We start from the raw sequence: 27,763 nt of genomic DNA on the forward strand, positions 1-27,763 counted from the left end.
TTTTAAGTATAGCACCTGACTTTTTTGCAAACCGCGCATCATAACTTTATAACTCGACGATTTAGGGCATCATTGGCACTGTAATGACCAATTGAAATCAAAATTTTGTAGCAGATATTTCTTTGTGTGTTTATTTTTCGCTTGTTAATTGCATAAGCTGTGAATTCAGTTTGCTTAAGCTGTTATTTAAGTTTTTATATATTCTTGCATTTGGTACTATTAGTAAAGACATTGCAATGAGCTTGTAAACAATTCAGAGCGAAAAATAAACTTTTTGTTGAGGTGAGATGTGTAGAATCCCAGTTTTGCCATATCAAAGCCGCAACGTTAGGAATCGAATGGTTGTAAATCCGAAGACTTACTACTGACCCACTGGAGTACTACGTGTAAAATCACTTTTACAGTAAAAGTTAATGACTCTATTTTTGGGCCCGGCATGGCCAAGCATGTTAAGGCGTGCGACTCGTAATCTGAGGGTCGCAGGTTCGCATCCCGTTCGCGCCAAACATGCTCGCCCTTTCAGCCGTGGGGGCGTTATAATGTGACGGTCAATCCCACTATTCGTTGGTAAAAAGAAGCCCAAGAGTTGGCGGTGGGTGGTGATGACTAGCTGTCTTTCCTCTAGTCTTACACTGCTAAATTAGGGACAGCTAGCACAGATAGCCCTCGAGTAGCTTTGTGCGAAATTCAAAAACAAACAAATAGCCTGTATTTTTTTATACTTTGATATTTTTGTTTGTTTATGCTGCTTTGTAATCACATATATATAATGTTGTTTTATTTTCCTTTATTAATAAACAATTTTTTATTGAAACTTTTTTGTGTGGAAAACAAAACAAACTTTTCTGCATATATGTTCACATCAAATGAGTAAAAATAGTTCACAACAATGTTTGAGACTTAACTAGTTATTGTGTGTATGCTATTTTATATTTTTTTATTTTCTAACGTGTGATATAACTGAGTTTTGGTATTAGTAAAACGGAGAACAAATTCAAATCTTATATGAAAAGTGTTTTGAATAAACTACAGTAGCTTTAGAACTTATTTTAAGAGTACTAATTAATTTTCTTCACACGTGTATACACAGAATCACGATTTCGAAACAACAATAAAAAAACAATTTTGGGCTAGCGGTAAATTAACGGAATAGCATAGCTGAAGGTTTTTCTAATGCTTGAGATGGAGAGAGCGCAGATAGCATAATGGTTTATCATTGTGCTAAAAATAACAATAATATGAGACACTCATATTATACTATTGTATTATCGATGGATTTTGCCACATAGATTTTAATGGCGTATCGTGTTCTGTAACTATCACAGTGTACTGTCGTGAATCATTGTGTGAGTGCTATTTCTAGAAGGTGCAGATGGCTTGGCGTTGTTGCACTTCGCACGTTCTATGTTTCGAAGAATTCTAACCACTGTTGATACTGTAATAACACAGCAATAATTATGGATTGCCCACCCCCAATTTGTGACAGATGTGTTGATTCTGTGGATGGATGCCTGCAATTCCTCCTCAAATTTAGTCAGAATGAGCTATATTTTTGGTGGCACAGCTCTACCAACGTTGTTTCGTAGTTAACATTGTATTGTGCTCTTTCAATGTTATTGACAGAATAACAAATGTATCTGAGTTATTGTGTACGTTTGTGAATTGATTCTGTGTTTATAAGTTATATTACTACAATCATTAGTTATAACTTAGAAGTTATAATGTAAGTATAATCACTTATCTGTATCGGCCTAATTTGTATATAACCATCTGTATTCCTACTACTGGTGCCGTTTTTCCTTCTACTTTTAGTTCTAGAAACTAAGAATGTCAAATGTAATAGATATCGTACCTCATGCATGTATGCAAATATATTTCGTCCTTGTTTTAGATGATTCATCTTTGTTGTTATGACTTGGGCCTGTATGGTAAGTTATATCCGTATGCCGAAATTTAATTTTCTGCTTTTCCACATGCATTTTTATTTACTTTATACTTTTATAATTCCCTTCCATAGTCCAATAAAATTACACGTAACATAACGTTGACTTTTTGAACAAGTGAAAGTGGCATTGGCAAGTCATATGAAAAACAGAAAAAAACTCAAGCTCCCTGAACATTAACTTATGCATGAAATTGAAATGATGAGAAATTTTACACTGCAGTATAACCCTTGTGCTTTCAAAAGGAACAAAATGTCTACTTTTTAAAAGTGCACACGTTATGGAATTTCTTTTTTCTGTCTTTCATGTTGTTGTTTTTTTAATGAATGTATTTTCTTAGTATTTGGCATGCACAAGAGAAGAGCGTGCTTTTCCCACCAAGTAGTACTATACAACCTCTACAACAGCTTAAGTTATAGTGGATAGCTAGAAAATATTTTTATTTTAGAATAAACACAAGATTTTTACCAAAAGAGTGGTGATTTTATTTTGAAGAACAAACATAGAACAAATTGGAATATTGCTATAATACTTATACTGTAGGAAGACAGAGGTGAATGTGGGTGAAATTAATAATAGTGAAAAGCATGGTGTAGTTAAATGGTTTGTAAAATGTATACTAAAATGATAATAATCTCAATACAAGAAGTATAGTTATTTGCATATTAAGTAGTTAGTGTTATGGGTTAACATAAAGAAGTAATAAAAAAGTCAAGAACCTGAATGTTTATCATCTTGGGATTATGTGTTTTGATTAGCAAGCTCTCTGCTATTTTTCTTTTGATTATATTTGATTTGTATATTAATAGATATTGTGTTCTGAAAATGTGTGGTGATTGGAATTGGATTGCATATGATAATTTATGTGTGAAGTGAAGATTAATGTTCTTCTATTTGTGTTTCACCTACATAGAAATCAGAAGTATATGTGTGTGTCTGTGTCTGGTTAAAACTAAAATTAAGTAAAAGAAGAAATTGTGATTTACTATAGTAGGAATACATTTTCACCATCGAAATTAGTTAGTACTAGGCTGCAACTATCAGGCTGGGGGGCTGAGTGTATGTATCATTGGAAAGCTTGGGTAGGTAAAAACTTTAATAGGTTTGTTAAATGCATGTTATGATTGGAAAGTTAATCTTTAATGTCTTCCTAAACCTAGACAAATTATAAAGTATATACAGTTTACTGTTTTTTGTTTTATTTTGGAGTTTATTACTTATGTTAATACTCTTTTATTATTCACAGTAAACATTAATTATGAAATGTTGCTAAGCCTAAATAATTACATTTGTATATTCATTATTTAAGTAATTTAACTGTTAAACAATGGGAATGTTGTAGGTCGTAGCTGCTGATGATGGCTGCTGCTTAAGGGTTAAGTACAAATACGACTAGCATTGAATAAGCCTAAGTGGAGGTGTAATATTACATTTTTTTTAGAAAACTTGGTTCCATTTTTTTTATGTAGAACAGTTTTAAGCCTTTCCATGAAATCAGTTTGTTCAATTTCTATTCTGTCATCATTATTGGCAGTAATTTGAGATGCTACTGATTATACAGGTGGTATTTTTGAACTAGAAAATTGGGAACATTACTTATCTTGGTCTAGTCAACGTGAAAGCGTGCCTCCTAATTAAAAAACAAACAAACAAATTCTTACCATATTCAGCCAGATGTACAGTTTTATTCAAGTCTTCTTTAATTGTATTTAACAACATTGCAAATACAGTTTTGTCATTTTTTTCTCACATTAGAATATGGAAAACATGTTATACCTGCAGGGTGCCACCACGTTGGAACAGTTTGGAAGTTGTGTAGGTCAACTGTTTAACTGAATAAGCTGAATACATTTCAGGGGAGCAAACTGGAATGTTTTTGTGAAAATGATTTTTCAGGTCTGTTTGTTCTCACAAAATTACATCTTTAATACTATCTGCTAACCCTAGTACATTTATAACAACCATTCACATTGAATGCATTACATAAACATTGGATAAGAGTAAAGCTTATTTTATGATGCAAAGAAAACAAGAAAAAACAAAACAGAATCCTGTGAAAATGCTTGAGCTCATTCACATACATAAAAACATACCCCATGATTTCAACATTGTAGACTAGTTCAGTATTTTGACTTTTTTTTTTTTATAAATTTTTCTCCATTTATCTAAGGAAAAGGGAAAGGGTTAAAGCAAGTCTAATATTAGAGCCTTTATTTCTTGTGCTGTTAGTATTGTGTAGTATAATGATTATGGATTATTTTTATTATGATTATTGTAGTGATTCTGACATGCGAGAATATTCAACCATAGTTAGGGTAAGTGCTATATTTTTTGTCAGTCCACTAAATCAATATTGCATTGATCTCTTATCATTTATTGAAAGTATTGAAAGATTTTAAAATGAAACATCTGAAACAGATCATTGTTGCTTAAGTATGAGAACAGTAATGCAGGTTTGAAAATTTAATTTTAACTCCCAGACCTTGTTATTTTTTGTCAATACTACAGTGCCATCCTAATAAATGTGAAATGGCCACTCTTAAAAGTTGTTTCTGCACCATATGTGAATGTAAATGTGATAGTCATAGCAGTTTGTTTTCTCTATACTCTGATAAAATTGCACAGTAATAAAACATATCTCTTGCATTGCATATGAAATTTGAATAAGTAAAAGAACCATTAAGTTATTAATGTTATTAAGAAGTTGGTCAAGAAATTTATATGCTTCCAAAAAAGTGATTTCTTTATGGTATACATTAGCTTTGCAAAAAAACATTATTTGTTTCAATATATATAAAAGGTGAAATACAATCCCTCATTAAAAAATTAGAAATCTTGAGTCCAGTATTGTATGTTGCATTAAAATAGACTTATTTATGAAGAAAAGATTATGATCAGATATATATTTCTTTAGCTGATTTAGTAATGAATGGTCAGTTTAGTATTTTCATTTCACTTTTATGCTCTAATTCATGCTGATTTGAAAAGATCATGTATATTCTTGTGTGTAAAATTTAAATTTATCTGCATTAATTTGATGTTTGAATTACATATACAGTGGAACCCCTCTAAAGCAACCACCTTCGGGAGTGAGACAAACTGGCCTGATTAGAGGGGTTCCACTGTACACATAATTAAGGATTATGTAAACAAAAAAAGGGACTGTGATTGAATGACTGCTTTCAAGAGGTGACCGAATCTAAGGGGTGGCCACTTAGAGGGGTTCCACTGTATTGAGAGTTGTAACCTAAATGTGACATCTTCATAGTGTTCTAGTTGAAATTGTGAACATCACAAGTAAAATCAAAATATAAAAAGTGTGTGTATATGTTATGTATCTTTGATACACAGAACACCAATAGTTACCTGTATTAGCATAAAAATTCAAAAAGTTGTAGTTTAACAAGAAACAAATTTATATAAGTGGTTACATCTGAATATTTTCAAGTGAATGAACAGTTGCCTTTTTTTTCTAAACTTTCAAGAGAATACTATTCTGTCTTGTTACTGTGTATGTAAACTTAGCATGCATCTAGTTCATATTGGCATTTATCAGTTTCCACCATTTTAAATAAAGTTTTAGAACAAAATGGTAAAAGTATTTGGTGAAAAAAATCGTGCATTTATAATTTTAGAACATTAGCTTTGAGGTTCTGTATGTGAAACATTTGTAATAAAGGACCAAAAAATAAATGGTTTACAGAAAGCAAGGATAAATTCATAATTGCAGCTCCCTTTCACTATAAAGACTTGATAGATAGTAAGTGTGAGCCATCAGATATTGCAGTATAGGTTAAAGGGGAGGTAAGTGAAATTAATATTTAAGTATCAAGACTTGCAGTTGAGATGGAATTATGAAGTGAAAATACTGCATTCACATTTGAAAAAAACTATACATTTTTTATTAATATTGCCAACACATTTAAAACATTCATTCACACCTTTCCAATTTACACCTTTTTGAAATCTTATCTAGCTTATAATGTTTAAATGAGTTTGTTGATAGTGAGATCTTTTACAGTCTATTCTCTGTGATTTGTGCAAGCCCTAAAACTTTGATAACAGAGGTGTTAAGTATTGCACAAAACTGAGGTTCCACCATCTTTGTAGTTATGTCTTGTTTCAAAGCAGTAGTGAGTCCTGGACTTGTTTTCTTCAAAGTGCAGCATAATTAAACAGGACTTGATTCAGTCTAATTTTTTGTGGGTCATCTCTTTGAGTGAAGGAGAAAAAAATTGGAAAATGCAAACTTGAAAATTCTCTGCTAAAGCTGGGAGATCTATCAGTTATCACGAATGACAATTAAATTTATTAGCATCATATAAACTAGTTGATGGATCAAAATTAATGTTTCCTGTTATTGTTTTTGATTATTCCAACCATCATTTAACTGAAATTATCTTTAAATTAACTGTTGTAAAAATAATCAACTAAGTGAAATTGGTGTTAATTATTTCTCTTTTAAATATTTCCAACTGTTCAAGTCATCAAAATATTGCTATCATGTTTATTTGTTGTTAAGCACAAACTTGTTGCCAACATTTTTTTTTAAATTGAACTGCTGACTAGAAGAAAGGCAACTAGCTGGAACATCACTTTTTTTTTTTTGGCTAATTTAAAACATAATTTGGAAAAACACTACATTAATCATATGTAATCAGTTAAATGGAGCTGTCAGTTAGTAAATACCACAATTCACCCAGCTCTATTCTGTACAATAAGTTTAAGTTTTGAAAGTCTAGATGCTTACTTTTGTAAAACAACAATAACAACAAACTATCAGTTTGAGTTGTGAATTTATGGAATGTTTTGCGAGAAGATGTGATCTGTGATGTTTGTTGTATTCACAAAAATGTTTGAATGGTTATATTTATGTTGCATTAAATTGGAAAAAAACAAAACTGTGTGTGTGTGTGTGTGTGTGTGGATGATGGGTAATTTCCGTAAGTACAATACATTTTCTTTGCTTGCTAAAACAAAAAAAAATTGTTACTTCTTCTATCTCTGAAATGTATGATCCCTGGTTATGTGGTTATTGAATTTTGACTATAATCATGTTATGCAGAAATACATATTAATGGAATTATTGTTTTTGAACAATCTTAAGTTTTGAAAAATTATTTTTATATATTTGCCAACCATAGCATCCATCTGGCTTGATGACTGATTATAGAATGTGAAACAAATCTGAGATTGTAATACATAATGGTTGCAGCAACAAATGTATAGGAAAAAGTAAAGCTTAGAACTGAAACTATAAAATGTATTTATATTCACATGTTAAGGAAACAGTAATAGTGATGGTGTGTATTTTAAATTAATTAGATGGCAGGTTAACAAAACACTTAATGTTGAGATACAAGACCTGTCATTTCAAATTTAACAAATGAATATGTCATATACTTTTGTTTAATAAAACCAGTAGAAACTCCCCAAATATTTGTAGTCATGTTTCAAAAATCTTGATATTAGTAAAATATTGTATTTTAAGTTTAATTTTAAATTGATTTTGCATGTATTTGTCCATTGTGTACATCTGGAATAGGATGTACAGTTTTGAAAAGAAAAAGTGGAAATAATTTTGGAGAGCTTGACATCACTAAGATTTGGAGATGAAAGAAAGTAGGCTATGAAACTTCCATATCTGTGCCCACAAAGTTCTAGTTAACAGACTTAATGGTTTGTTAGAATCTAAATACAGATATTTTAGTACAATTTTGAAGGGGATGTTGGTAAGTATAATCTATTTTTTTTATGAAGAATTGAAAGGATTTCTAAAGTTTGAAAAATATTTCAAATTTATATAATTATTTGAGATATGTGTGTGCTTAAACAGTTTTGAAGGTTAATAGAAATGAATAATGAAAACAAATACTTTGCAGATCATTTTTTAGAGTTTTCTTCAAAAATTATAAACAAGATAGTACAGTTATATAAATAAGAAAATGGGTTAAAGATATTTACAAATTGTTGTGTGATGTTACAATTTACTGGCATAAAATGGATAAAAACAAATCTAGGTGCCTTTTTAGTAAAAATTCAAAACCACACTATACTTCAAAACTGAAGCCTGTTGTTCAGAATATACTGTGACATCAGGTTTCTTATGCATTAAGACTCAAAAGTGGCACCCTTAAAGTTAATAGAACATGAACATAAATCGAAGTTAAAAGTTAATTATCAAAAGTTTGGTACAGGAATGACAAGTTTATTTTACTTTTGAACAATTATACATATTATTATAATCTCTAGCTACATTTTCTAGTGTTCTCTATTTTTAAACAAAAATAATTTGTTTAACTTTTTATGCTATTAATAAATGAAAACTTTGAACAACAGTCTTTTGCATTTAGTTACCCTCAATTTTGTTTGAAATATCAAGAAGTTTATAGGTATTGATACAGTTGTAGCTGATCAGTTCCGAATCCTGGTAGAAATGTATTTGTTTTCATGTTTTTTCAGCTTCTGATCCAGATATACCTGTATCAGCAAGCATCTTAAACTGTATAGTGTGCTATAATTTAGCCTATATGTGTAGTCTAACAATATGTGAAAACAATCTGACTTTGTAATTTTTTCAAATGTGTGGGTTACTATTGAACATACCTGTGGTTGAAAAATTTTTATTTTAGTTGCCTATTTAGCTAAAATAGTAAGAGAGAGTAGTTGTTCTTTCAATAACTGTAAAATAGATAAATTGTTGGTACTAATTCAAACAGTTGTTACCCAACATTTCATTTCTGAGATCTTGTCTGCACATTAATAAACATGGGACCTGTTACAGATGTAACCTAGTGAGGTGGGAAAATAAGATTCAAAATAACTAAAATAAATAGTATGTATTTTTGGAATCCATTGGTGTATAAAGACACTTGGCCCAATAAAAAATATATTTTTTAAAACTGTTGTTTGTTTGGATTATTTTTCTCAAATTTGTTATTCATGTAATTTTGAAGTTAATGAATCAAAATTTACAGTTTGTAATTTGTGTATTTTTTCATGCTTTATCAACTTAGAATTTAAATATTGTGGTCAAATGTATTTCAGTTTTATAGATTAAAGATATGATAATTAAACTTCCGTATTTATTGAAATACTAAATTTGTCTAGTAACATAAAAAGTAAGACATTGTCTGACAATAATCTTTAAACACATGAGAAAGAACGTAAAGCTTGAAGTACACTGTTAGTTTGCAAGTATTTGGCTTTGTTTTTCCCCTTTTGTAGTAACGAGCTTTTATCTAAGTATTGTGACTTCTTGACACATATTGAAGGTGATATGTTAGTTTTATGTGTACATTGGTGTTAATTTCATCACATCTGTAAATCTTGTTTGATTTACTTGTTTTAGATTAAACTTATATCAATTGTATAATTAAACTTTGTGCATGTTTGGGTGACTGTTTTATTTATACTGACATTAATTTCATATTTTTTTAGTTTTCTTTTGAAATCAGTTTTATTATCTGTATATTTTTGTGTTCAGTTTTATTTTTATTTTCAAATTTTTTATTTGGTTTATCTTCATCATGAAGGATTAACATCATTTGTAAATTATTTTTGTAATAAACTGATATGTTGACCTGTAAATATTTTTTTTTACAATTAATTAGATTCATCTCTGACAAGTTCTTTGGAAAGTGAAGATTCAGATGTACAGTGCCATATTTGTAATGTTATTCTGAAGAAAAGTGAAAGCTATAGAAAGCACATGTCTGTACATCGCAAGAAGTCATTGCAGAGAAAAAAAGAGGAATTTACTGAATATTTTAATTTTCCACTCTACTGTGATCCATATGAAAGTGACTTGGAACTTTGGTGTGAAGATGAGGATCATAGAAATTCTTTCAGTGAACTCAAATTAGGTATATACATATATATAATCACAATTTAGTCATTTAATACTCTAAGGTTTAAAGTGTTAACTGATGTTTGTGCATCAATCTTGTTCTTATTTTTAGCATGTTTCATGTAATGTAAGTATTAAAAATTTACTTTTTAAGGATGATAATAAATATTAAGCATTCACATTTGCAATAGATGCAAGACACATGATCATTAAAGATTGGAAAATAATCTGTAGTATTAGGGTACATTTATATCCAAAAGATAGCTAAAATTTGCTGCAAAAACATGGATTCATGAAATCTTGTGTAGGGAATATATTGAACAAAGACAACGAAAGAAAATAAGCACATATAATGTGTTATTTGTAAGGTTTATTGGTAAAGCTGGCTGGTTTCTTACTTTTCTGTTGTAACTTGATGCTGGGTGTATCTCATGCTTTAGTCTTTATTTTACGTTATCATACTGTAATGGAAATTTTGCTTATATAATACTGGAGAAAACTTTTTTGTTGTGTGATATGCAGCTCCCAACTTCACAAAATTTTTATCCTGCATGTAGATTTGCAATAGAGGTCATGACTCTCCTGTTTTGCCTCCATTTTCAGGGTGCAGATATAATGCTCTGGTGCCATCTATATAAATATAGTACTGTCTGTTGTATGTCCATGTAAATACTTTGCATGGATTTTCACCAAAACTGGTATGGTGGTTCATTAGGTCTATAGGGAAATACACAAACATTTTCAATTTTGCATTTTATGGTTTTTATGAGTATTTTTGTAGGGTTTTTACCAGTGCTTCACCCCTGTTGATGGATTTTTACCAAATTTGACATAAAGGTTTGTTAGGTTCATAAGGGGATACATGCAAATTTACAGTTACACAGTTAGTGTTTTGCTGTTTTTGTGGGTGTTTTGAAGATTTTTTTTAAATTATATATAAAGGAAACAACTTTTTATATCCTTAGATAACCATGTGTTAATTTTGAATTTACATAACTTCCATCTGGGGTGTGGTTTCTCCAGTAGGTTTAGGCTAATGATGTTGATGGGGTATAATTGGTAAGTTAGTAAGGTTTTCTGATGTCATTAAACACTTGGGTTTTTGTTAGCTGTATTGAGAATGTTGAGATATCGCATAATGGGCTGGATCAATTGGTAAACTGAATGTATGTTTCACAAATGACTTAATTGTAGTACGTTCAAGGTAATGCATTTGGATGTCTTAGCCTAGATCACATATTTAATATAGATGGGGATCAACTCGGTAGCATAACTGAAGAAAAGGATCTTGGCATATTGATGGATAAGTCACATAATGTTCTGTTGTTAGTAGTGAAGGTAATAGAATTTTACAATGGATTTATACATACATTGATTACAAGTCAAAAGAGATAATTTTCTACACAAATCATTAGTTAGGTAGGCCTCACTTGGTATACTGTCTACAATTTTGTTCTCTTTATTTAAGGAAAGGTATTGACATATTTCATGCTAAAATCAGACGTAGAAACTTTTCTACACTACATTTTTTTTTCCACTCTTGTTTAGAACTCGCACAGGAAATATCTTGCACAACTCTTGCCATTAAAATATACATAAAAGATGACCATCTGACAACTAGTATACATTATAAAGAAACATTCACACACATACCTACATCCTGAATCTTCTCACCCATACAGCAACAAGAGGTAAATACCATATTTACAGTTTCTCTGACTGTGCAAATTATGTTATGATAATGATACAAATCAGAATTCAAAGACATAAATTTTCTTTTCTAAAAAGCATTACTCTGTTTCCCTCATCCACGTTGCAGCCATCAGAGCTTATTTATATGCCCAGGAAAAAAGAATCAATCCTACCAAGAAATAACTAAGTATGTTCCAACTGTGCTAACATATTGTTAGATGAACAAGAAAATAAAAGATATTAGACTAAACAATTACACTATTTACTGAAGACTATCATTCAGTCTCCTTTTAAGATCTCACCTCTTATTTCTTACAGACATGACAAAAACCTAAAAGAAATCCTGGTGCACAGTAACATTAAACAAAAATAAAATTTACACTATGTCCTCAAAAATTTTATTGAAACATTTATGTCACCTGTCTGCACATATACAGCACCAGATGTGTATGAGGAAAAAAAAAAGCTTTTAATATGACAATGATTTACATGTACCACTGAATGTATTTTTACTGTATAACTTGGATAGATAGGCTGTCAACTTGGTGTTTAAACATGAGAACATCTAAACCATATTAAACTGAGGAACCAAGATACATCTATAATCATATGGTTGAGGACTTATCGATCCTGGAACTTATTAGTGCTGTAACAGATAAAAACAAGAACAACAATGATTGGGAAGGAGATTAACCTACAGTCTGAGAACTTTAAAACCACCTGGCTCAAACCAATGTTTTTCTCTCCTGTAGGTCCTTAGTTTTTGACATGTTTTGTTCAGAGTTTAATTTCAGTCTGTTTTATCTTTCCATGATGACTTGTAATATTTATGTAAAAGATGTAATTTTACAGAGAAAGTTAATGTTAAGTGTTCAAAATGCTGTATATGCAGTTTTTAAATTTTGTGTGTATTCTGTTCTTTTCTTGTAAGCTATACAATTCTAAAAAGAATGCTAGCTCAAATGTTATCCTCTCAAAATAAGTATATTAAAAAAAATTGGCAATTGCTTAATCTGTCATTTAACTTTGTTTTCATTGATGTAATGTAATAAATTACCTGTGAACAGCAATTACATTGAGCATCTTCTACTTAATCAATTAATCAAAATTATGATTAATATGTTAAATTTATGAAGATAATTCATTAATTAATATTCCTGATTATTCCAGTTATCCAAGTAATATAAATATTGCTATTATTATATTTGTTACCTGGAAACATTAAAGAGATATCAATAATTGCAGTGTAGATACCTCAGTAGTTGCTGATATAGTAACTACTAGAGGAACTTGAACAATACAAAAATACTTGACAAAAAAGGAAACATCAAAAGGAGAGAAACAAAACAGCTATTGATACAGATACTCAGAACAATGAACTTCCAGTTGGTATTAGCTAAAGAATAATAAATAACAACTTAACACAGTATGGACACCTAAATAAATAGAGAAACTGTTAATTGGTAATCTATCCATATTCTTAAAAGTTATAACAAGCCAACTCATTTTAGGTTTGAAAATAAAATTGTCTATAGGTAACATCAAAGCTAGGTCTTACATTTGAAAGAAAATTTTAACATTTTGGTTTTCTTGAAACAAATATGAAAATGTTCACAGATGGAATGAAAACATTAATAGACCTTTGAAAAGTCTTTTTGAAATGTTTCTTTCTGTACATATTGCACTTGTTTATAAAACTAACAGATGATCCATAAATTTCAACTGAAGATATATTTTTACAATGATGTAAATATGTTTCATATAGTTTTGTTTTTACAACAGACTTGTATCATTCAAGGTATTGGCTTGGATCAAAACATGAAATTGTTTCTAACTTATAAGCTTTGTGATAAAAATATTTGACAATAAAATTCTAAGAAATACTTTGTACTGAAGATGCACCTTAATCCAAATGTGATTGTTAAGAGTTTTTGTGTTTTAGATAGTAGAGCCAAAAAACAAGTTAACAAAACATCCAAAAGAAAAACCTTGAAGGAACTACCAGCACCATTTTTTAGTAGAGAAAATTGTCCTGAGTGCAAAGAGCCTTTCTACTATCGCAAATCCTTCCTTGCTCACCTTAGACTGATTCACAAGGTCACTGATGAATCTGTCCTACTAGCCATCAAGTGTAAAGGTAGTTCATCCATTGTATTTTTTCCTGGTTAAATTATTATAAAGAAAAATAATTTCAAAAATTGAATTATTAGGCATAACCTTCAAAGGTTCTGAGTTATATTCCTCTGTAATATCAAAAGGAACAGTTATCCATATCATTATCTCTGTAGGAGGCATCAGATAGCTGTTTTACGATATTTTGTTTAATATGCTGAAATTTCTGTGGTTTATATTTTTTTTATCAACATTTTTCTGTAGAAATGTACTTGATTCCGAGTTAGGTAATCAGTTCTTCTGATTGACAATTGGTATATTACAACTGTTGTAATTTTTTTTTTTTAATTACTGTACTCTTATACATAAATATAATATAAACCTTTACTAATTGCACATGCAAGAGGAAGTCTTGTTTCCATTATTTCTAATTTTGTTTTACTGTGCCTTTAAAATATTTTGTAAAGAAACTTTTAATTTCTTAATCTGGTATTGTGTAGAAGAATACACCATTCCTAACATTTGCCAGAAGTTTTAAAAGTTTCTTAATGAATTAGAATTGCAACACAATTAAATGTGCTTCACTATAGGATGTAGACATAATACTTTAAGTACAGACCCACCTCTTAGATCACTCACATTAGATTTTGCATGCAGTTCATTTTTCTACAGCTGAATTCAAAATTTAAAATGTTTCATAGCTCCTTTTATGTATACAAATACGCTGTTTTCTTTAGTGCATTTGTAATCTGTGATGTCAACTGAATTCTTGTTGTTAAGCCTGTGTTGGATAGTGTGTTTTTCAGTCTTTTTGGTAGCTTTTGTTATTGCACATCGTGGATTTTTTTTTTTTTTTGCTATCTAGAAAAGTATTTTTGGTTTGGTATGAAGGCAACTAAATGACTAGTGTAGAAATTAAGTTTAAGTGATGTGCCCCTTTTTCTTAAAATTTGAAGTAGCCATGCCTCGTGTGCTGTGGTTTATCATATAATTTTTCATAAACATTTGGATAAGCGTAAACTGGTTGAAAATAGCACCTCCTGATATCTTCACGTTATGCCTCCTTTTGCACTTTCATCTTCTTGGGTTGTTTCTAGAGATGGCCTGCATTCTTTTTAATGATAAAGCTGTTTTTGGTGGGGTAGTTTGTGGTTGTACAGTGATTAGGTAACATAACTTGAAGCCTGGATATCCATAATATAAAAGGTGAATCTACAGTTATGTGTAAATAGTACTACCTTCTTGCATCACAGTTTTTCTTGCTTCCCACATTTACCACTAGTACTGATTTATTCACCTAATAAGACATTTTGGGAATTGAACTGTTAAGGTGAGACTTGTGAGTTATCAGTAGGTTAAGTTTTTGGAAATATTTTGATTTTGTGATGTTTGGCACTGTGTAAAGATGGCATCATATGAAGTGCAGAAAAGCCAGATAATAGTTGGAAACTTACCTTGATACTCATGTGTTGTTGTGTGAGATAATTTATGAAAAATTGATATAGATTAAGTTGTTGGACAAGTTATAGAATGTTTTCAGTATTGATATAGATCAAGTCATAGAGACAAGTGATGGAATATTTCCACTGCTGATATAGACCAAGATTTGAGTGAGAGGTGTTATGGAAAGTTTGCAGCACTGATGTGGACCGAGTTGTAAGAAGAATTATGGAAAATTTCCTGTATTGATATGGATTGAGTTGTTGGAAGATTTATGAAAAGTCTGCAGCATTGATATGAACTAAGTTGTTGGAACAATTATGGAAAATTTCCTGTATTGATATGGACTGAGTTGTTGGGAGGATTTACGGAATGTTTTTAATACTGAAATGGATGAAAATATGTTTAAGGAATTAAAGATGTTGCCAGAATCAATATGAACTAAGGAGTGAAAGGTTATAAAATTTTTCCAGTACTGAAACTGACTGATGACCATTTGAAACTGTGTTTGCAAAGAATGTGAAGCATTGCTGTTACAAGAACTAAGTACTTAACTCACATGACTATTGTTAAAAATACAACTATTTAGACTTGGTGGGCTGATGACAATGATAGGATTTTGTTTGTATGGAAGGTAGATATAACAAATGATAAGTTGCAATTTTAACATAAGGCTTACTTATGAGTCATTTTGTTAATCAAAACATTAGTTTAATATTTAATTGAGGTCCATACAAGTTCTACATTTTACAGATTAAACAGTGGTACACTTATATCATACAAGTAAAATATATTGTGTGTATTTTCTTTTTAGATCATGAAGACCCAGCTTGTAACAGGAAACAGAGGAACTTAGAAGACATCATTTAACATTAATAGTGTATTGTGCTCTTTCTAACACATACTTACCATATATTGCATTATATCTATTCTTTGACATGGGGTTTGTCTCTCCACACATTGGTCTCGCATCTTATTCCTCACTTAAATCCTCTTAGCAATATGTAATTTGCAAATCTCTCCACCCACATCAGTACACCCTCTATCCTGGCACTGTCCATAAGTACCTCACTCTGATAATGTTATCACTTTTTCTTGACAAAGAGTTGTTGTTTTCTTTGATGAAGTACTACACCTAGTTCTGTTATGTATTGTGATTTTTGCATCACATTGTGGATTTTCATGTAATTATAATTTTCTTATTGAAAATAGATATAGAGGTGATATTTGCAGGTATAAATTTCCATATTACCATTGTCAGCATGGTAGGTAATCTGACCTCCTTTATTCGTATTTGAGGCTGTCTGAGTTTGGATCAGTTAGGAGATGGAGATATACATTAAGCCTGGGAGTGCTTTCTCCTGGGACTTCTGAAGTTGTGCTTTGTTAATTCAGGTTATTCTGGGGAGAATTTGGACTTTTTTTTTTCTTTTCTTTCTGACACCTTTCTTTACTTATTTGGCTTCTCATGGATTCAATTTGGATCAAACTCATTTTCTTCAGTTAGTCATGTGGATTTGTGAGAATTTTTTAGTGTTGGTTGTACAGTATCTATACAGTAATTCTTGTTAGTGGAAATGGCAGGAAGTGAACTGTGTAGTTTTTCTCCTTCACCTGATATTCCTGGTTCATGCTGCAAGGTTTACTGTTTTATTATGGGATTAGACAGATAGACCTTGTACCCTCACTTGTTTGTTTGCAGGTTTTGGCTCTCCATTTCCTAGTATACATATATTTGGATTCTAAAGATTAAAACAGTATTTTTTGGATACGTGTGGTCCCAAAATGATTCATGTGATCACTTTGATCCAGTAACATTTCCTTATATTTGTTTGATCCTCACTTTTGCTCTGTGATGCTTCTTTCCCCAAAATTGTTGGCAGCCTATCAATCATAACCACTTCAGTTTGTGTATCTTTTACTAATTTCTATCTTGGTTAGATTGATTGCTTTTGTTTTTTCTGTAGAGATATATTGTTCAAGGGAGTTTGTCTACCTGCTGTAGCCTCTGTATGTTACATAAGTTTTTTCATCATTTGATGTTCTGGGTGTCCCAGTGGCATTTGTATTACAAACTGATGTTACTCATTTGCCTTTTGTTGTTGTTGACCTCTAGACCATCTTTGGTACTAATAGCTGGCTAAATTCAGACCTTAGTTTCAGGGTTCCTCCATTTGGGCTGACTGACACTCAGTCATGTCCATATCTGCCTAGGTGGGGGTGAGTTACAATTGTTGAAAGACACCTGGTATTCCTTCACTGAAGATCTTTGGTTTGGAAAACACTTTCCCACCCTTCCTCCCCACTAAGAGCTGCTGTTAGTGACTGGGATGATGTAAGTCTCAAAGGTGATTACATTATTTGAGTGAGGTACTTATATGCAGGGTCAGGATAGAGTGTGAATTGACATGGATGGAGAGATTTGCAAATTAGATATTGCTAAGGCATTTTAGTGGGGTATACAAGATTGGAGCATAGGAGACCAATGTTTAGGTAGGCAAAGTTAACGTCGAGGAGTAGCCATAGTGTTAGCAGAGGTAAGTATTATTGGAAATAGATTTTCAATTTAGAAAACTGTTAACTTTCAGGCCTCTTTCACTGGTGTGTATTCAGTTTAATATCTTGCAATATAGTTATATTAGACAAAGTGTAATAATGGAGTGTTTATGTAATTGTATTTATTTTATGTGTGTAAGGATACAAAAGTATTTATATTTTTGTATACAATAATGACATTGTTATAAATAAGACTCAAAAATATTTTTGTTTATATATACTCAGAATCAGATTCTTCATTAATTGGAAATATTTGCTCTGGAGAAATATGCAATGAACACTGGCCTTGTATGTTTCTGCTTTTGTTTTGAAGCTGTTTTTGTATCTTAATTGGTAATATGTACTCCAGACAAATTGTAATGAATACTGTCTTTTCATGTTGTGTAATGAATACTTTGCTTTCATGTTTCTACTTTTGTTTTTACAGTTATTTTTATATCTTGTTGAAATACATACATGTTTTTGAAACTAAATAGTGAAATTATTAAAATTAGATACCTTTGTAAGTATCTTTGAAATTTGAAAAATTATGGCTTATTTTATCAAAGGACATGCTTCATTCTGTTCAGTTAACAATGGTTGGATATTTACTGTATGATGTAACATTTGTAATTCAGTTAAAAGCATCAGTGTTCCAGAATTACAATGTAATATAAAAATATATTTATCCTGAATTTTTTGTAAGGTTTATACTGTTTGTGTATACTAATTGATTCTTATCTGCAGACATTTGAGGGGTTAAAGATAATTTACATTTTGAAAATGTAGTCTGCAGTTGGAGATAATTCAAAACATTTGTGTGACATAATATAAATAGTGGGATCCATGTATATTGGAAATAATCTTGAATTGTTTATAAAGGCTCACATGTTCTTAAAGGGGTCATGTATACTAAGTTCAACTTGATGCAATACTTATTTATTGGATCGTTTGTGAAGAGATTGTGTTGTTTTCTGTTTATTCCTATTCAACTTCATTGACTAAAAAAACATACACATAGAGAAATAACTGCTTTTAATTTTACTGTTTGTATGAAATGATGCATATATTGAATTATATTGCATTTTGTACAAGTAAAGTTGTAACTCATAATAAGGTAAACTAAGTACAAACCTGAGCAACTGTTTGGATGTTTTAATGTGCAAGTCTTTTACAAAGAGTTTGTAGTTTTTGTTTTGTTGTGAGTTTAATGCTTGAGAAATTTATTTTACAATTAAAAGTATAAAATGTGCTGTTAACATTATTACTAACATCAGAATGTTAAGTTCAGTGAAACATCTCAAAAATCAAACATTAAATTCTCATCAATACTTTGAATGTACTGTTTTCTAAAGTTTTGATCTCAACTTTTGTAGCTTTATTTATGTAAACAAGCTGCATTTTGCTTCAAACTGGAAAGTACCTACTTTTTCCATTAAAAAAAATAAATAAATAAAACTTCAAGAGTTTGCAATGATTGAAAACACTCACACCAATATGTATACGATTTTACATACAAATTTTATAGTTATAATTGTAGTAGTTTTGTTTTGAAAAATAATTATATATTGATAAACTTTGGAATATAAATAAAAAAAACTATTTTTATACCATGTATTTATTTTCATGGTTACAGTTATTGAAAGTCAAATTTACAAAAGGTACCAACCATTTGTATTAGATATACTTTCAAATAGGGACAATCTGTAGTAGTTTCACTTTATGTAGTTAGAGTAATAATTGCATCAAATATTAAAGTTTTAACTTTATACAGTTAATAACACACTCACATATATATACTCATTTGTATGCATATTATATAGAAATTAGTTTTAAATTTTAAAAAACCTGGTTTATTTTCAGTATTCAGTTGTAGAGAGTTACTCATATGACTAAAAAATGTGTACTGAAATTTGCATTGATAATAACACTGGGAAACAAAAAAAGAAAAACCTTTCTCTGTATTTTTATGAAAATTGCTATTTTGAGTAATTTTGGGTTACATTATGAAAATTATAATGTTTTTTTCATATCAGATAAGGTTTTGAGATATTGTTCCCCTCACTTGAGGCTCTTATAACACATAGTTTGCCATCACTGACAGCTTGTAACATAAAAAAATATTAAGAATTGAAGTCTACTTTATTCCATGAATAAAACTGTTACCAAGCAGGATATAAAAGCTATTAAATGTTTTTTTTGTGATTTTAGTGTGAATACTTAGTTATTTTCACACTTGAGCATCCAGCACTAATCCCCCACTGTAGCTAGGTCCCACTTACTGTGGTAGTTCTTTTCCATTATTGTAATATCTTGGTGAAAATGTTCATCGTGTTCATTTGAGATATCACCAAGATTTTCAGGGAAAACCTTTAAATGATTGTGCAAAAATGTTCTTTTTAATGACATCCATCCACCAAGATCTTTACAGGCTGCCAATGTTTTTTTAACGAAGGACTGATAGTCACTTGTTGTTGCTTTAAAAAATGTTTACATGAACTTTTAAAAGACTTTCAAGCACAAAGTTTGTTTTTGTTTAAGCATGTAGAAATCTGATTATCTCTGGTAGTTCATCTGAAGATGAGGATACCATGTTTTTGTCAGTTGGTGGTGTTGGAACTGAAGTTTTTCATTGTGAGGAACTGGGTTAATAGCTGAATTCACATCTGGATACTGAACTTTGTGTCTGTATTTTGTTGTGATTCCAACTGTAATGGACTGGCAGAAATAACAGTCATTTATGTGGCTCCTGGGTTTATGCCAAATCATAGTTATTGCAAATGGTCTATTCTTACTTTTATCATTTACCTATACCTTTAGACTTATTGTACAGTAATTGAAGCAAGTATGTGGTTTCCAACTTTGATCCATGAGATGACATCTGAAGTAACAGACATAAGCAGTCTTGACATCAGGTGTAATGTTTTTACATAGTGAACTTGGTGTAAAAATACCACATACGTAACAAAATGGATTGGGGTGATATAAGCAACCTGTTGAAGAATTCATTTTAGTCTTATTAGATCTGAAGAAAAAAAAGGTTAAAATAGCATATGGTATTATAAAATGTATTTATGAATAAGACAAATATCTTGCCATGAATCATCAGTTTATACCCCTGCCCCATATTTCCTCATTACCCATATTATTTTGATAATCTAAACCTGATATCCAAAAATTAGGCTTAATTATGTAAATAGCTTTATTATTTCAGTAAAAAACAACAACAGTGATTTTAGAAAAAAATAAGAAGGTATTATGATCAATCACTGTCACTGACCTACCAACCCTAACGTGCTATCCCTTATACTGAAAAAACTGGACCCATTGTGAAAAACATAAGTTCATTTTCATAATCATTACCCTCAAATTAGTAAAGAATGATACTTATTTAGTAAGATTAGGCATCAAGTAGTTAAAAACTTCAAAAAACATCACTAGTTTATAACACTGCCAAACACTTCCATCCAAGATTAAGTAGTCTTTTTATATATTTTAATTTGATGTTTTAACCTTAGCTATTTTTATACAAACAGCAACTTGTTTTGTAGAATTACTGAGTGTTGAACTGTATTGAAATGTATTATTTCATTTGTGTCAATAAATCAATAACATGCATTGCATGTTATCAATATGTCTGTTTTGACGTATATGATTATTTCTTTCATTATATACGTGTTTTAATGAATTCGATTATAAGATGAGTATTTACTAACATGCAGATGAAGCTGTTAAATGTAAAATAAGCATTATTGTTTTGTTTATGTTTTAAAGAACATTAATTTTTATAGTATAATGTTTACAGGAATATTTCTTTATTTTTTAAGTGCTGTTAATTGAATGAATTCTTGTTTTATTACTTTTTATAAGTTGTATATTGCAAGTCAAAACTTAAGATTTAAGTGTTACAAAAACATCATTTACTAGATAATGCAAGTATTCTGATATTTGTCTTTCTTGATTGGTAGGATTTTTTGAATATGGAAGAGGTTATGAAGAAATGGCAAAATCAAACAATATCTATTGTGATGTTTGTGGAAAACGGTATTCATCAAAACCATCTTTGTGGTCACATAGACATCACCAGCACAAGAGTCACCGACATTTCTCCTGCCAGTATTGTGGAAAAGTTTTCACACGGAGGACAACATTACAGTACCATATGATGAATCATAATTAATTGTATAAATTGATTTTGTTATCAATACCAAATAAACATTTTGACCAAGAGAACAACAATGTGACATAATAAATTATATTTCATGTTAATAAAATTCCCTTCATCACAGGGCTATAAAAACATTTTCACTAGCATACCATTACCACAAGACTAATCATACTTACATGTTAATAGAATTCACCTCTTTATTACATAGCTAGTCATCTTCACGTGTTAGTAGAAGTCACTCCATTACCAGTAATATAAAGGTTTCCACTATTAGTATCACATTTTTAAAGGACTTGTTACTGCTATGCTAAAGATATTGTTGTTCGAATGCTTTGGCATTAGAATAGTGGGAGTACAATAAAATTAGTTCAGGAAGATTTATTTCTTCATGATTTACAAGAACATCTCAAGCACTATCACCATTGTTCACATTTATCTCAGTTTTCTTACTTTTCTCTCTGTCACAGTATCATAATGCATTTTATATTGTTGACGTGATTATTTCTTTGTTGTCATAATATAAATTGTTTATTGTATTGCTGTTTTTAGCTTTTTATTATCAAATTTCTTCAGCACTTTGATGTTATTACTCACAACTAAGAATTGCATTATTAACAGGGTATTTAAAATAATGCTGTAAGAAAGATGTATATTATGTTGTTGTATAGTTATCATTTACTAGGGCCAACAATATGGTTTAACAAAGCTGTAGATTTACACTGGTTATTAACAGTGAACATTTATCAAAACCTTAGTTTCATTTTAGTGACCATCATTATACTGTAGATTTTATTCAGTTTGATTGGTAATTTTGGGTTTTGTCGAATAGCCAAAAAATCAAATGTATAATCATTTGTGAGTTTATGGATGGCATTTACTCAGTATAGGAAAGTTAATGGATTCATATGTAATTTAATCTTTAACTTTTATATTTTGTGAAATATTTGAGAGATTAGTAATTTGTTGAGAAGTTTTAAATAAAAAATAAAACTAGATGTCAGTTACATTTTAATATATATGGAAAAATTTTCAAGTAAACAAATTGTAAACATTTCTTATTAAGTGAATTTTTATGTGTTACTAAGAAATCTTTGAAAATTTATTTTTAAGTGCATATCTACATCATTTTGAACAAATATTTTTAAAAAGATACCCATATGTTAATCAACATATGCATACATTTGTATTTTGAGATGAAATAAATTACACCAGTATGAAGGAGCATTGAAATTAATCATTTTTAGCATCCTGAAGTGTATAATGAAAACTCACACATTGTTTTATAATTATCTTAATTTTCAGGACGAGAAAATTGGACTGTACTCAAATTTGCAGATCAATCGTCTGTGTTATCAGATTCAGATCGATTTTGTACAATTTGTCAACAGCTGTTTGCAAACAAATACAGCTTCAGACGACACCAGTTGATGCACCAACCCTGTCGAAAAAAATTTAAGTGTTCTTTCTGTTCTAAACAATTCAGTTGGCCAGGAGACATGAAAGCTCATATTAAGATGTATCACAAAAAATTCATTACCTGTTAAAATTCAGGAAGCTTGACTCTTATAAACATGCTTTAAATCTGGTAATATTGAAAACTTTCACTATTATGTAGTGCAAATCATTTTTAAAGAAATAAAGTTCATCATCAACATTTTGTGTTTTGTTTTAATTTTTGACATGCAGTATTTGTAGTTTTAATCTTGATTTATTAAACAAAAATACAAGAAATTGTAAAAAAAATCTTAAAAGTATGGAAAAGTTCATTACACTTGCATAAAACACAAAACAAGACACAAGTATCATTTAAAAGTTTTGAATGGAAATTAAAAATGGAATTGTGTGTCAATTCATAATGTCACAAAATTAACTTTGTCTCTACTTTAAAACATTTTGGTGATAAAGATTAATTTTTATAAAAGTAAATTGAAGTATTATATAACAGTAAGTCACATGATTCCAAAAGGAGTAATAATACATTTGTGATAAACTCATCTTGAAATTGTATCATACTGAAAGTAATTATAATAGCATTCTAATTGATTTAGAAATGGTAAGTTTTCGAAAGGAATTATGACATCAGTTCCAAAGTTGCATTTTTTTAAAGGCAAAAATAATATTGACTGATCCTAAAAATTATTGGTATTTTTTTCTTTATTTTTTGTTTTGTTAGTTTGTTTATACATAAATATAAATAATTGTAATTATTATTTGTAAATACAGTTTTATTTTTAAAGAAATTGTTGGATTTACTGTCATTAACTTGTATATAAACATGCTGGTTGAAATGTTTGAGGTTATATTGAGTGTTAGAAGTGATGTTATTGTTGCAGTGGAATTATTAACTCCTGAAGATAGGACAAAATATGGAGGACTTTAAGTTTGTGATTTGATTATGTATGTATGTGTGTATATATACACACACACACACACACTTTTTTAACAACAAACAGAATATTTAAAGGAAGTTATTTTGAATACTTCTTAGAAAATAGCTAAACATTAAAAAGTTAAAGTGTGAGCATAAAGTTCAATGGTAAGAGTATTATGTGACTATGTGAAACTGAGAGAACAAATGGATGTAAAAAGTAGAACTGAATCACGTGCAGTTTGGTGTCTTAATGTTTGATAACACTTTATTACTTGTAATATCTTACGAATTGAAAATAGTGGAATGAAGAAATTCATAATGATGCCATTTCAATTTTATTTTTATTTTTGAAGAAGTGTCTGTGAATAATCATTGTTTTATTATTCTCTTATGAAAAAATTAATGATTATTGTGATAACTTGTAGAAGCTTAATCGTTCTTCAAAGAAGATAGAAGTAACAACTGTTATGCTTGAGATATGAATAATCTTCTAAAAATGAAAACAAAACAAAATAATTTACAAATTTTTATATCCTGAGCATGAACTAGGCCTTTTCTGCTGTCTCCCATCATATTTAAATATTATTCTGAGCCATATTCTTTTGTAAAACAATAGAAAAAATTCTAAAGTATAGTTTCTTTAGTAATGTTTTTGCACTCTCTTAATCTAGAATAGCTGTGGTACAAATTTATAAGTAAGTTTAAAAATGGGTAATATTGTTCCTAAATAATTTTTTTTTCTGTCTATTTTAGGACAGAAGTATAAATGCAGCATATGTCATGCCAGATTTGCATTCACATCAGGATTGAGTAGACATAAGAAGTTTATACATGGAAAGACTGGAATAAACATCTGCTCACTGTGTGGAAAGGGTTATCAGAGACCTGACACTTTAGTTTCTCATATGAAGACTGTTCACCAGGAGTCAGAAATGTGGAAGAAGTCATTCTCTGTGAAGTTAGCATAAATAAGACTTGCTTGCTGTGGTGGTAGATGATTTATTTAAACACCAACATTTATCCAAGTTCCAGTATTCAAAGGAAAGTTAGAAAAGCCAGAAGGTGGTCCACGATAGATAACATTGTATAGTTTACAAACAACAAAACTTGTTAAAATGTTATCAGATGTGACAACGAGATACCTGTTCAGTGTCTTATTTTACCTTTGTATCTAGGATTCCAAAGCTATCAGAAAACTCTTGCTTTATTACTATATTCTAATTTTCTCTGCCACAAATTGTGACTTTGTATTAGTGATTTCCCTATACTTTTCATGTGGCCCCTTTTCTTCAAATATTACATATATTCTCAGTGATATTTGACAGATTTATTTTGGTTCTTTATTACTTAAAAGATAATTTTACCAACCAAAAACTTAGTTCAGTGAAATAGCAAGGGAGGAGCAAGGGGGTACATCTGTCCCCGGGTGCAGCATCGGAGGGGCGTCAAATTGATGTTACATAATTAGGAATTATGGCTTACATTTTGTCATGAGGGGGGCCAAAACTCACTTTGTCCATGGGTGCTGAAAACCATAGCTACACCACTGACTTAGTTAATAGCTGATTATTTAAGTATTTCATGAATATTTTCTTTTGAGACCTGGTTAGGAACAGACTGACAGATATGAAGAATTTTCAAACAGCTGTGTAGTAAAATTCTGTTTTTGTAACAATATTTTTATGTTTTCATAAATATATGGCACAAAATGCCAGTTAGTAAAAAACCAGTGATAACAATATGATTGTTTGTAGTTTTCACTTTTGTTCTTTTAGGTAATATAATGTAAAAAATATTATGAATGAAGAATTAGGCTTGATGTAAATTAGTTGCACATGTTATCTCTCTCTCAGACATCAAGTTTGTAATCAGGAATGATGACTGAATGTAAGATTGTTTCTTTTCATTTTCTTGTTAACTTTGACTGTTTTCGTGACCTTTATAGGGTACATAATTACAATTTATAGTAAAAACTAAAGTAATTAAAAACAGTTGCAAACTTTAATGGTATGAATTTCCTTTTGTCCAGTTATTTTAATTAAAAAAATATATTTTTAGCATTTATGAAAATTCCTGAATAAGCACTGAAATTATGTAACATTATAAAAAATAATAGTATTTTAATCTTAATAGAAAGCAATAAAACTTCACTTGGAAAAATCCTTTGTTTCCATAATAAGTGAAATTATTTTTCTGCCTTAGTCAAACAGTTTAAATGAGTTTACAATAATGTACAGAAATTGGAAGCAAAAATATGTTTTGAAGTTAGTTAAATACAAATCTAATACACTTTGATGAATCACAAATTACCTCTGCTACTCGAATTTTGTTTTTTTATTATCATATCTCATGTTCTTTTAAAACTTTTCTCCATTAAATAAAGCTTTATGATTTTATTTTTTTTCTTGTGTTTTTATTTCTTTAAAAAGAAGTGTTGTAAGTATAAAAACAAATAACTGCTAATTTGCCATTTCAAGCATTGCAGTGTCTAAAAGCATCATTTTATTAGAACTTTATATTGTGAAATATAAGAAGTAGAATTGTGAGATGTCCAAATCCTTTTTTTGACCATTTTGTATGTGTATTACTTATTTTATAACTTGTTTTTTTTAATAAGTCATTTTTCACAGAGCAAGTTTCTAGAGTTTTGTACATTTTCTGATTTGTGCTGTACATTTGTTTGCAGGATTTATGAAAAAAGGACTCATGGCTGATGCTAAGTACCAGATTGTAAGGCAACCTTACCTGGAAAGACTGTGTACACTTTGTAACCGTGTGTTTTTCAACAAGAACAGTCTCAAACGGCATCAGTTGATGCACCAGCCTGTGCGGAAGAAATTTGCTTGTCCTTTTTGTTCTAAGCTTTTTAGTTGGCCTGGATATTTAAAATTGCACCAAAAAAATTGTCATGGAGTTCACTAATCATTCAACTAAATGTAAAAAAACAAACAGTTGTCACATTAACATTTGTTATTCTGTTGACAAATTGATGTAGTAGTAAAAATACAAAAAACGTGTATAAACTAACCTCTTTGTTGATTTAGGCCTGGGCCAAGTAGTGAAAAGCAGGCAATAAGAGCAAATAGTTTATCCAGATTTATTCCTTAACTACACATCAACATTTGATTTTGTTCTGTTAATTTCAGATCAGAGGTTGTTTTCTTGTCAGTGATTTTAGTTTTGTTTATATCATGTGTTTTTATGACTTAGAAAAATTTCAACTAATAAAACATTTTTACTGTGATTACTTTTTTATAAGAATGCTGAGAGGACATGTCTTTACACTATAGGAATGATGAAGAAAAACTTTAGCAGTGAAAAGTATTATGAAATAACCAATTTTAAGATAAAATACAGCTTCTCTTTGTTTTCAAAGTTAGAGTACATTTGATTGATATTATGGTCTTTGTGGATCAGCTACCAAGAAATAAGGCAGAAGATGTTTATTAGTGGGTCACCTACTAAGAAATATCCCTGTGTTCTTTCATAAGACACAAAATGTTTATTAGTGGATCACCTACCAAGAAATATTTTTCTGTTCTTTAATAAGATAAAAGCTTATTTATGTATCATAAGCCAATAAATTAACTTTGTTCTTTTTATTTAGTAAGATACTGATTATCAATTGAAAATATAACAGTTTACACATTATA

General features: G+C 29.9%; 1 protein-coding gene across 3 annotated transcripts; it reads left to right on the forward strand.

Annotated features, from left to right (window-relative positions):
• Positions 1-969: 969 nt before the first annotated feature.
• Positions 970-27,355, forward strand: LOC143225760 (uncharacterized). 3 transcript variants are annotated; one of them, XR_013014059.1, is made up of 6 exons: positions 970-1,649; positions 1,892-1,928; positions 9,557-9,808; positions 13,427-13,621; positions 15,851-23,324; positions 24,864-27,355. XR_013014059.1 is itself a non-coding variant. In XM_076455720.1 (5 exons), exons 1-5 carry the CDS (start codon positions 1,632-1,634, stop codon positions 15,904-15,906), a joined length of 558 nt encoding a protein of 185 aa, XP_076311835.1. In that variant the 5' UTR covers positions 970-1,631; the 3' UTR covers positions 15,907-23,393. The 3 variants fall into 3 exon arrangements, 1 of the variants encoding a protein (XP_076311835.1); XR_013014060.1 differs by lacking the exon at positions 24,864-27,355 and having other exon boundaries at positions 15,851-21,753; positions 23,042-23,393; XM_076455720.1 differs by lacking the exon at positions 24,864-27,355 and having other exon boundaries at positions 15,851-23,393.
• The last annotated feature ends 408 nt before the right edge of the window (positions 27,356-27,763 follow it).

The sequence above is a fragment of the Tachypleus tridentatus genome, chromosome 9 (assembly GCF_004210375.1).
Source record: "Tachypleus tridentatus isolate NWPU-2018 chromosome 9, ASM421037v1, whole genome shotgun sequence".
In the NCBI taxonomy this organism is placed as follows: Eukaryota; Metazoa; Arthropoda; class Merostomata; order Xiphosura; family Limulidae; genus Tachypleus; species Tachypleus tridentatus.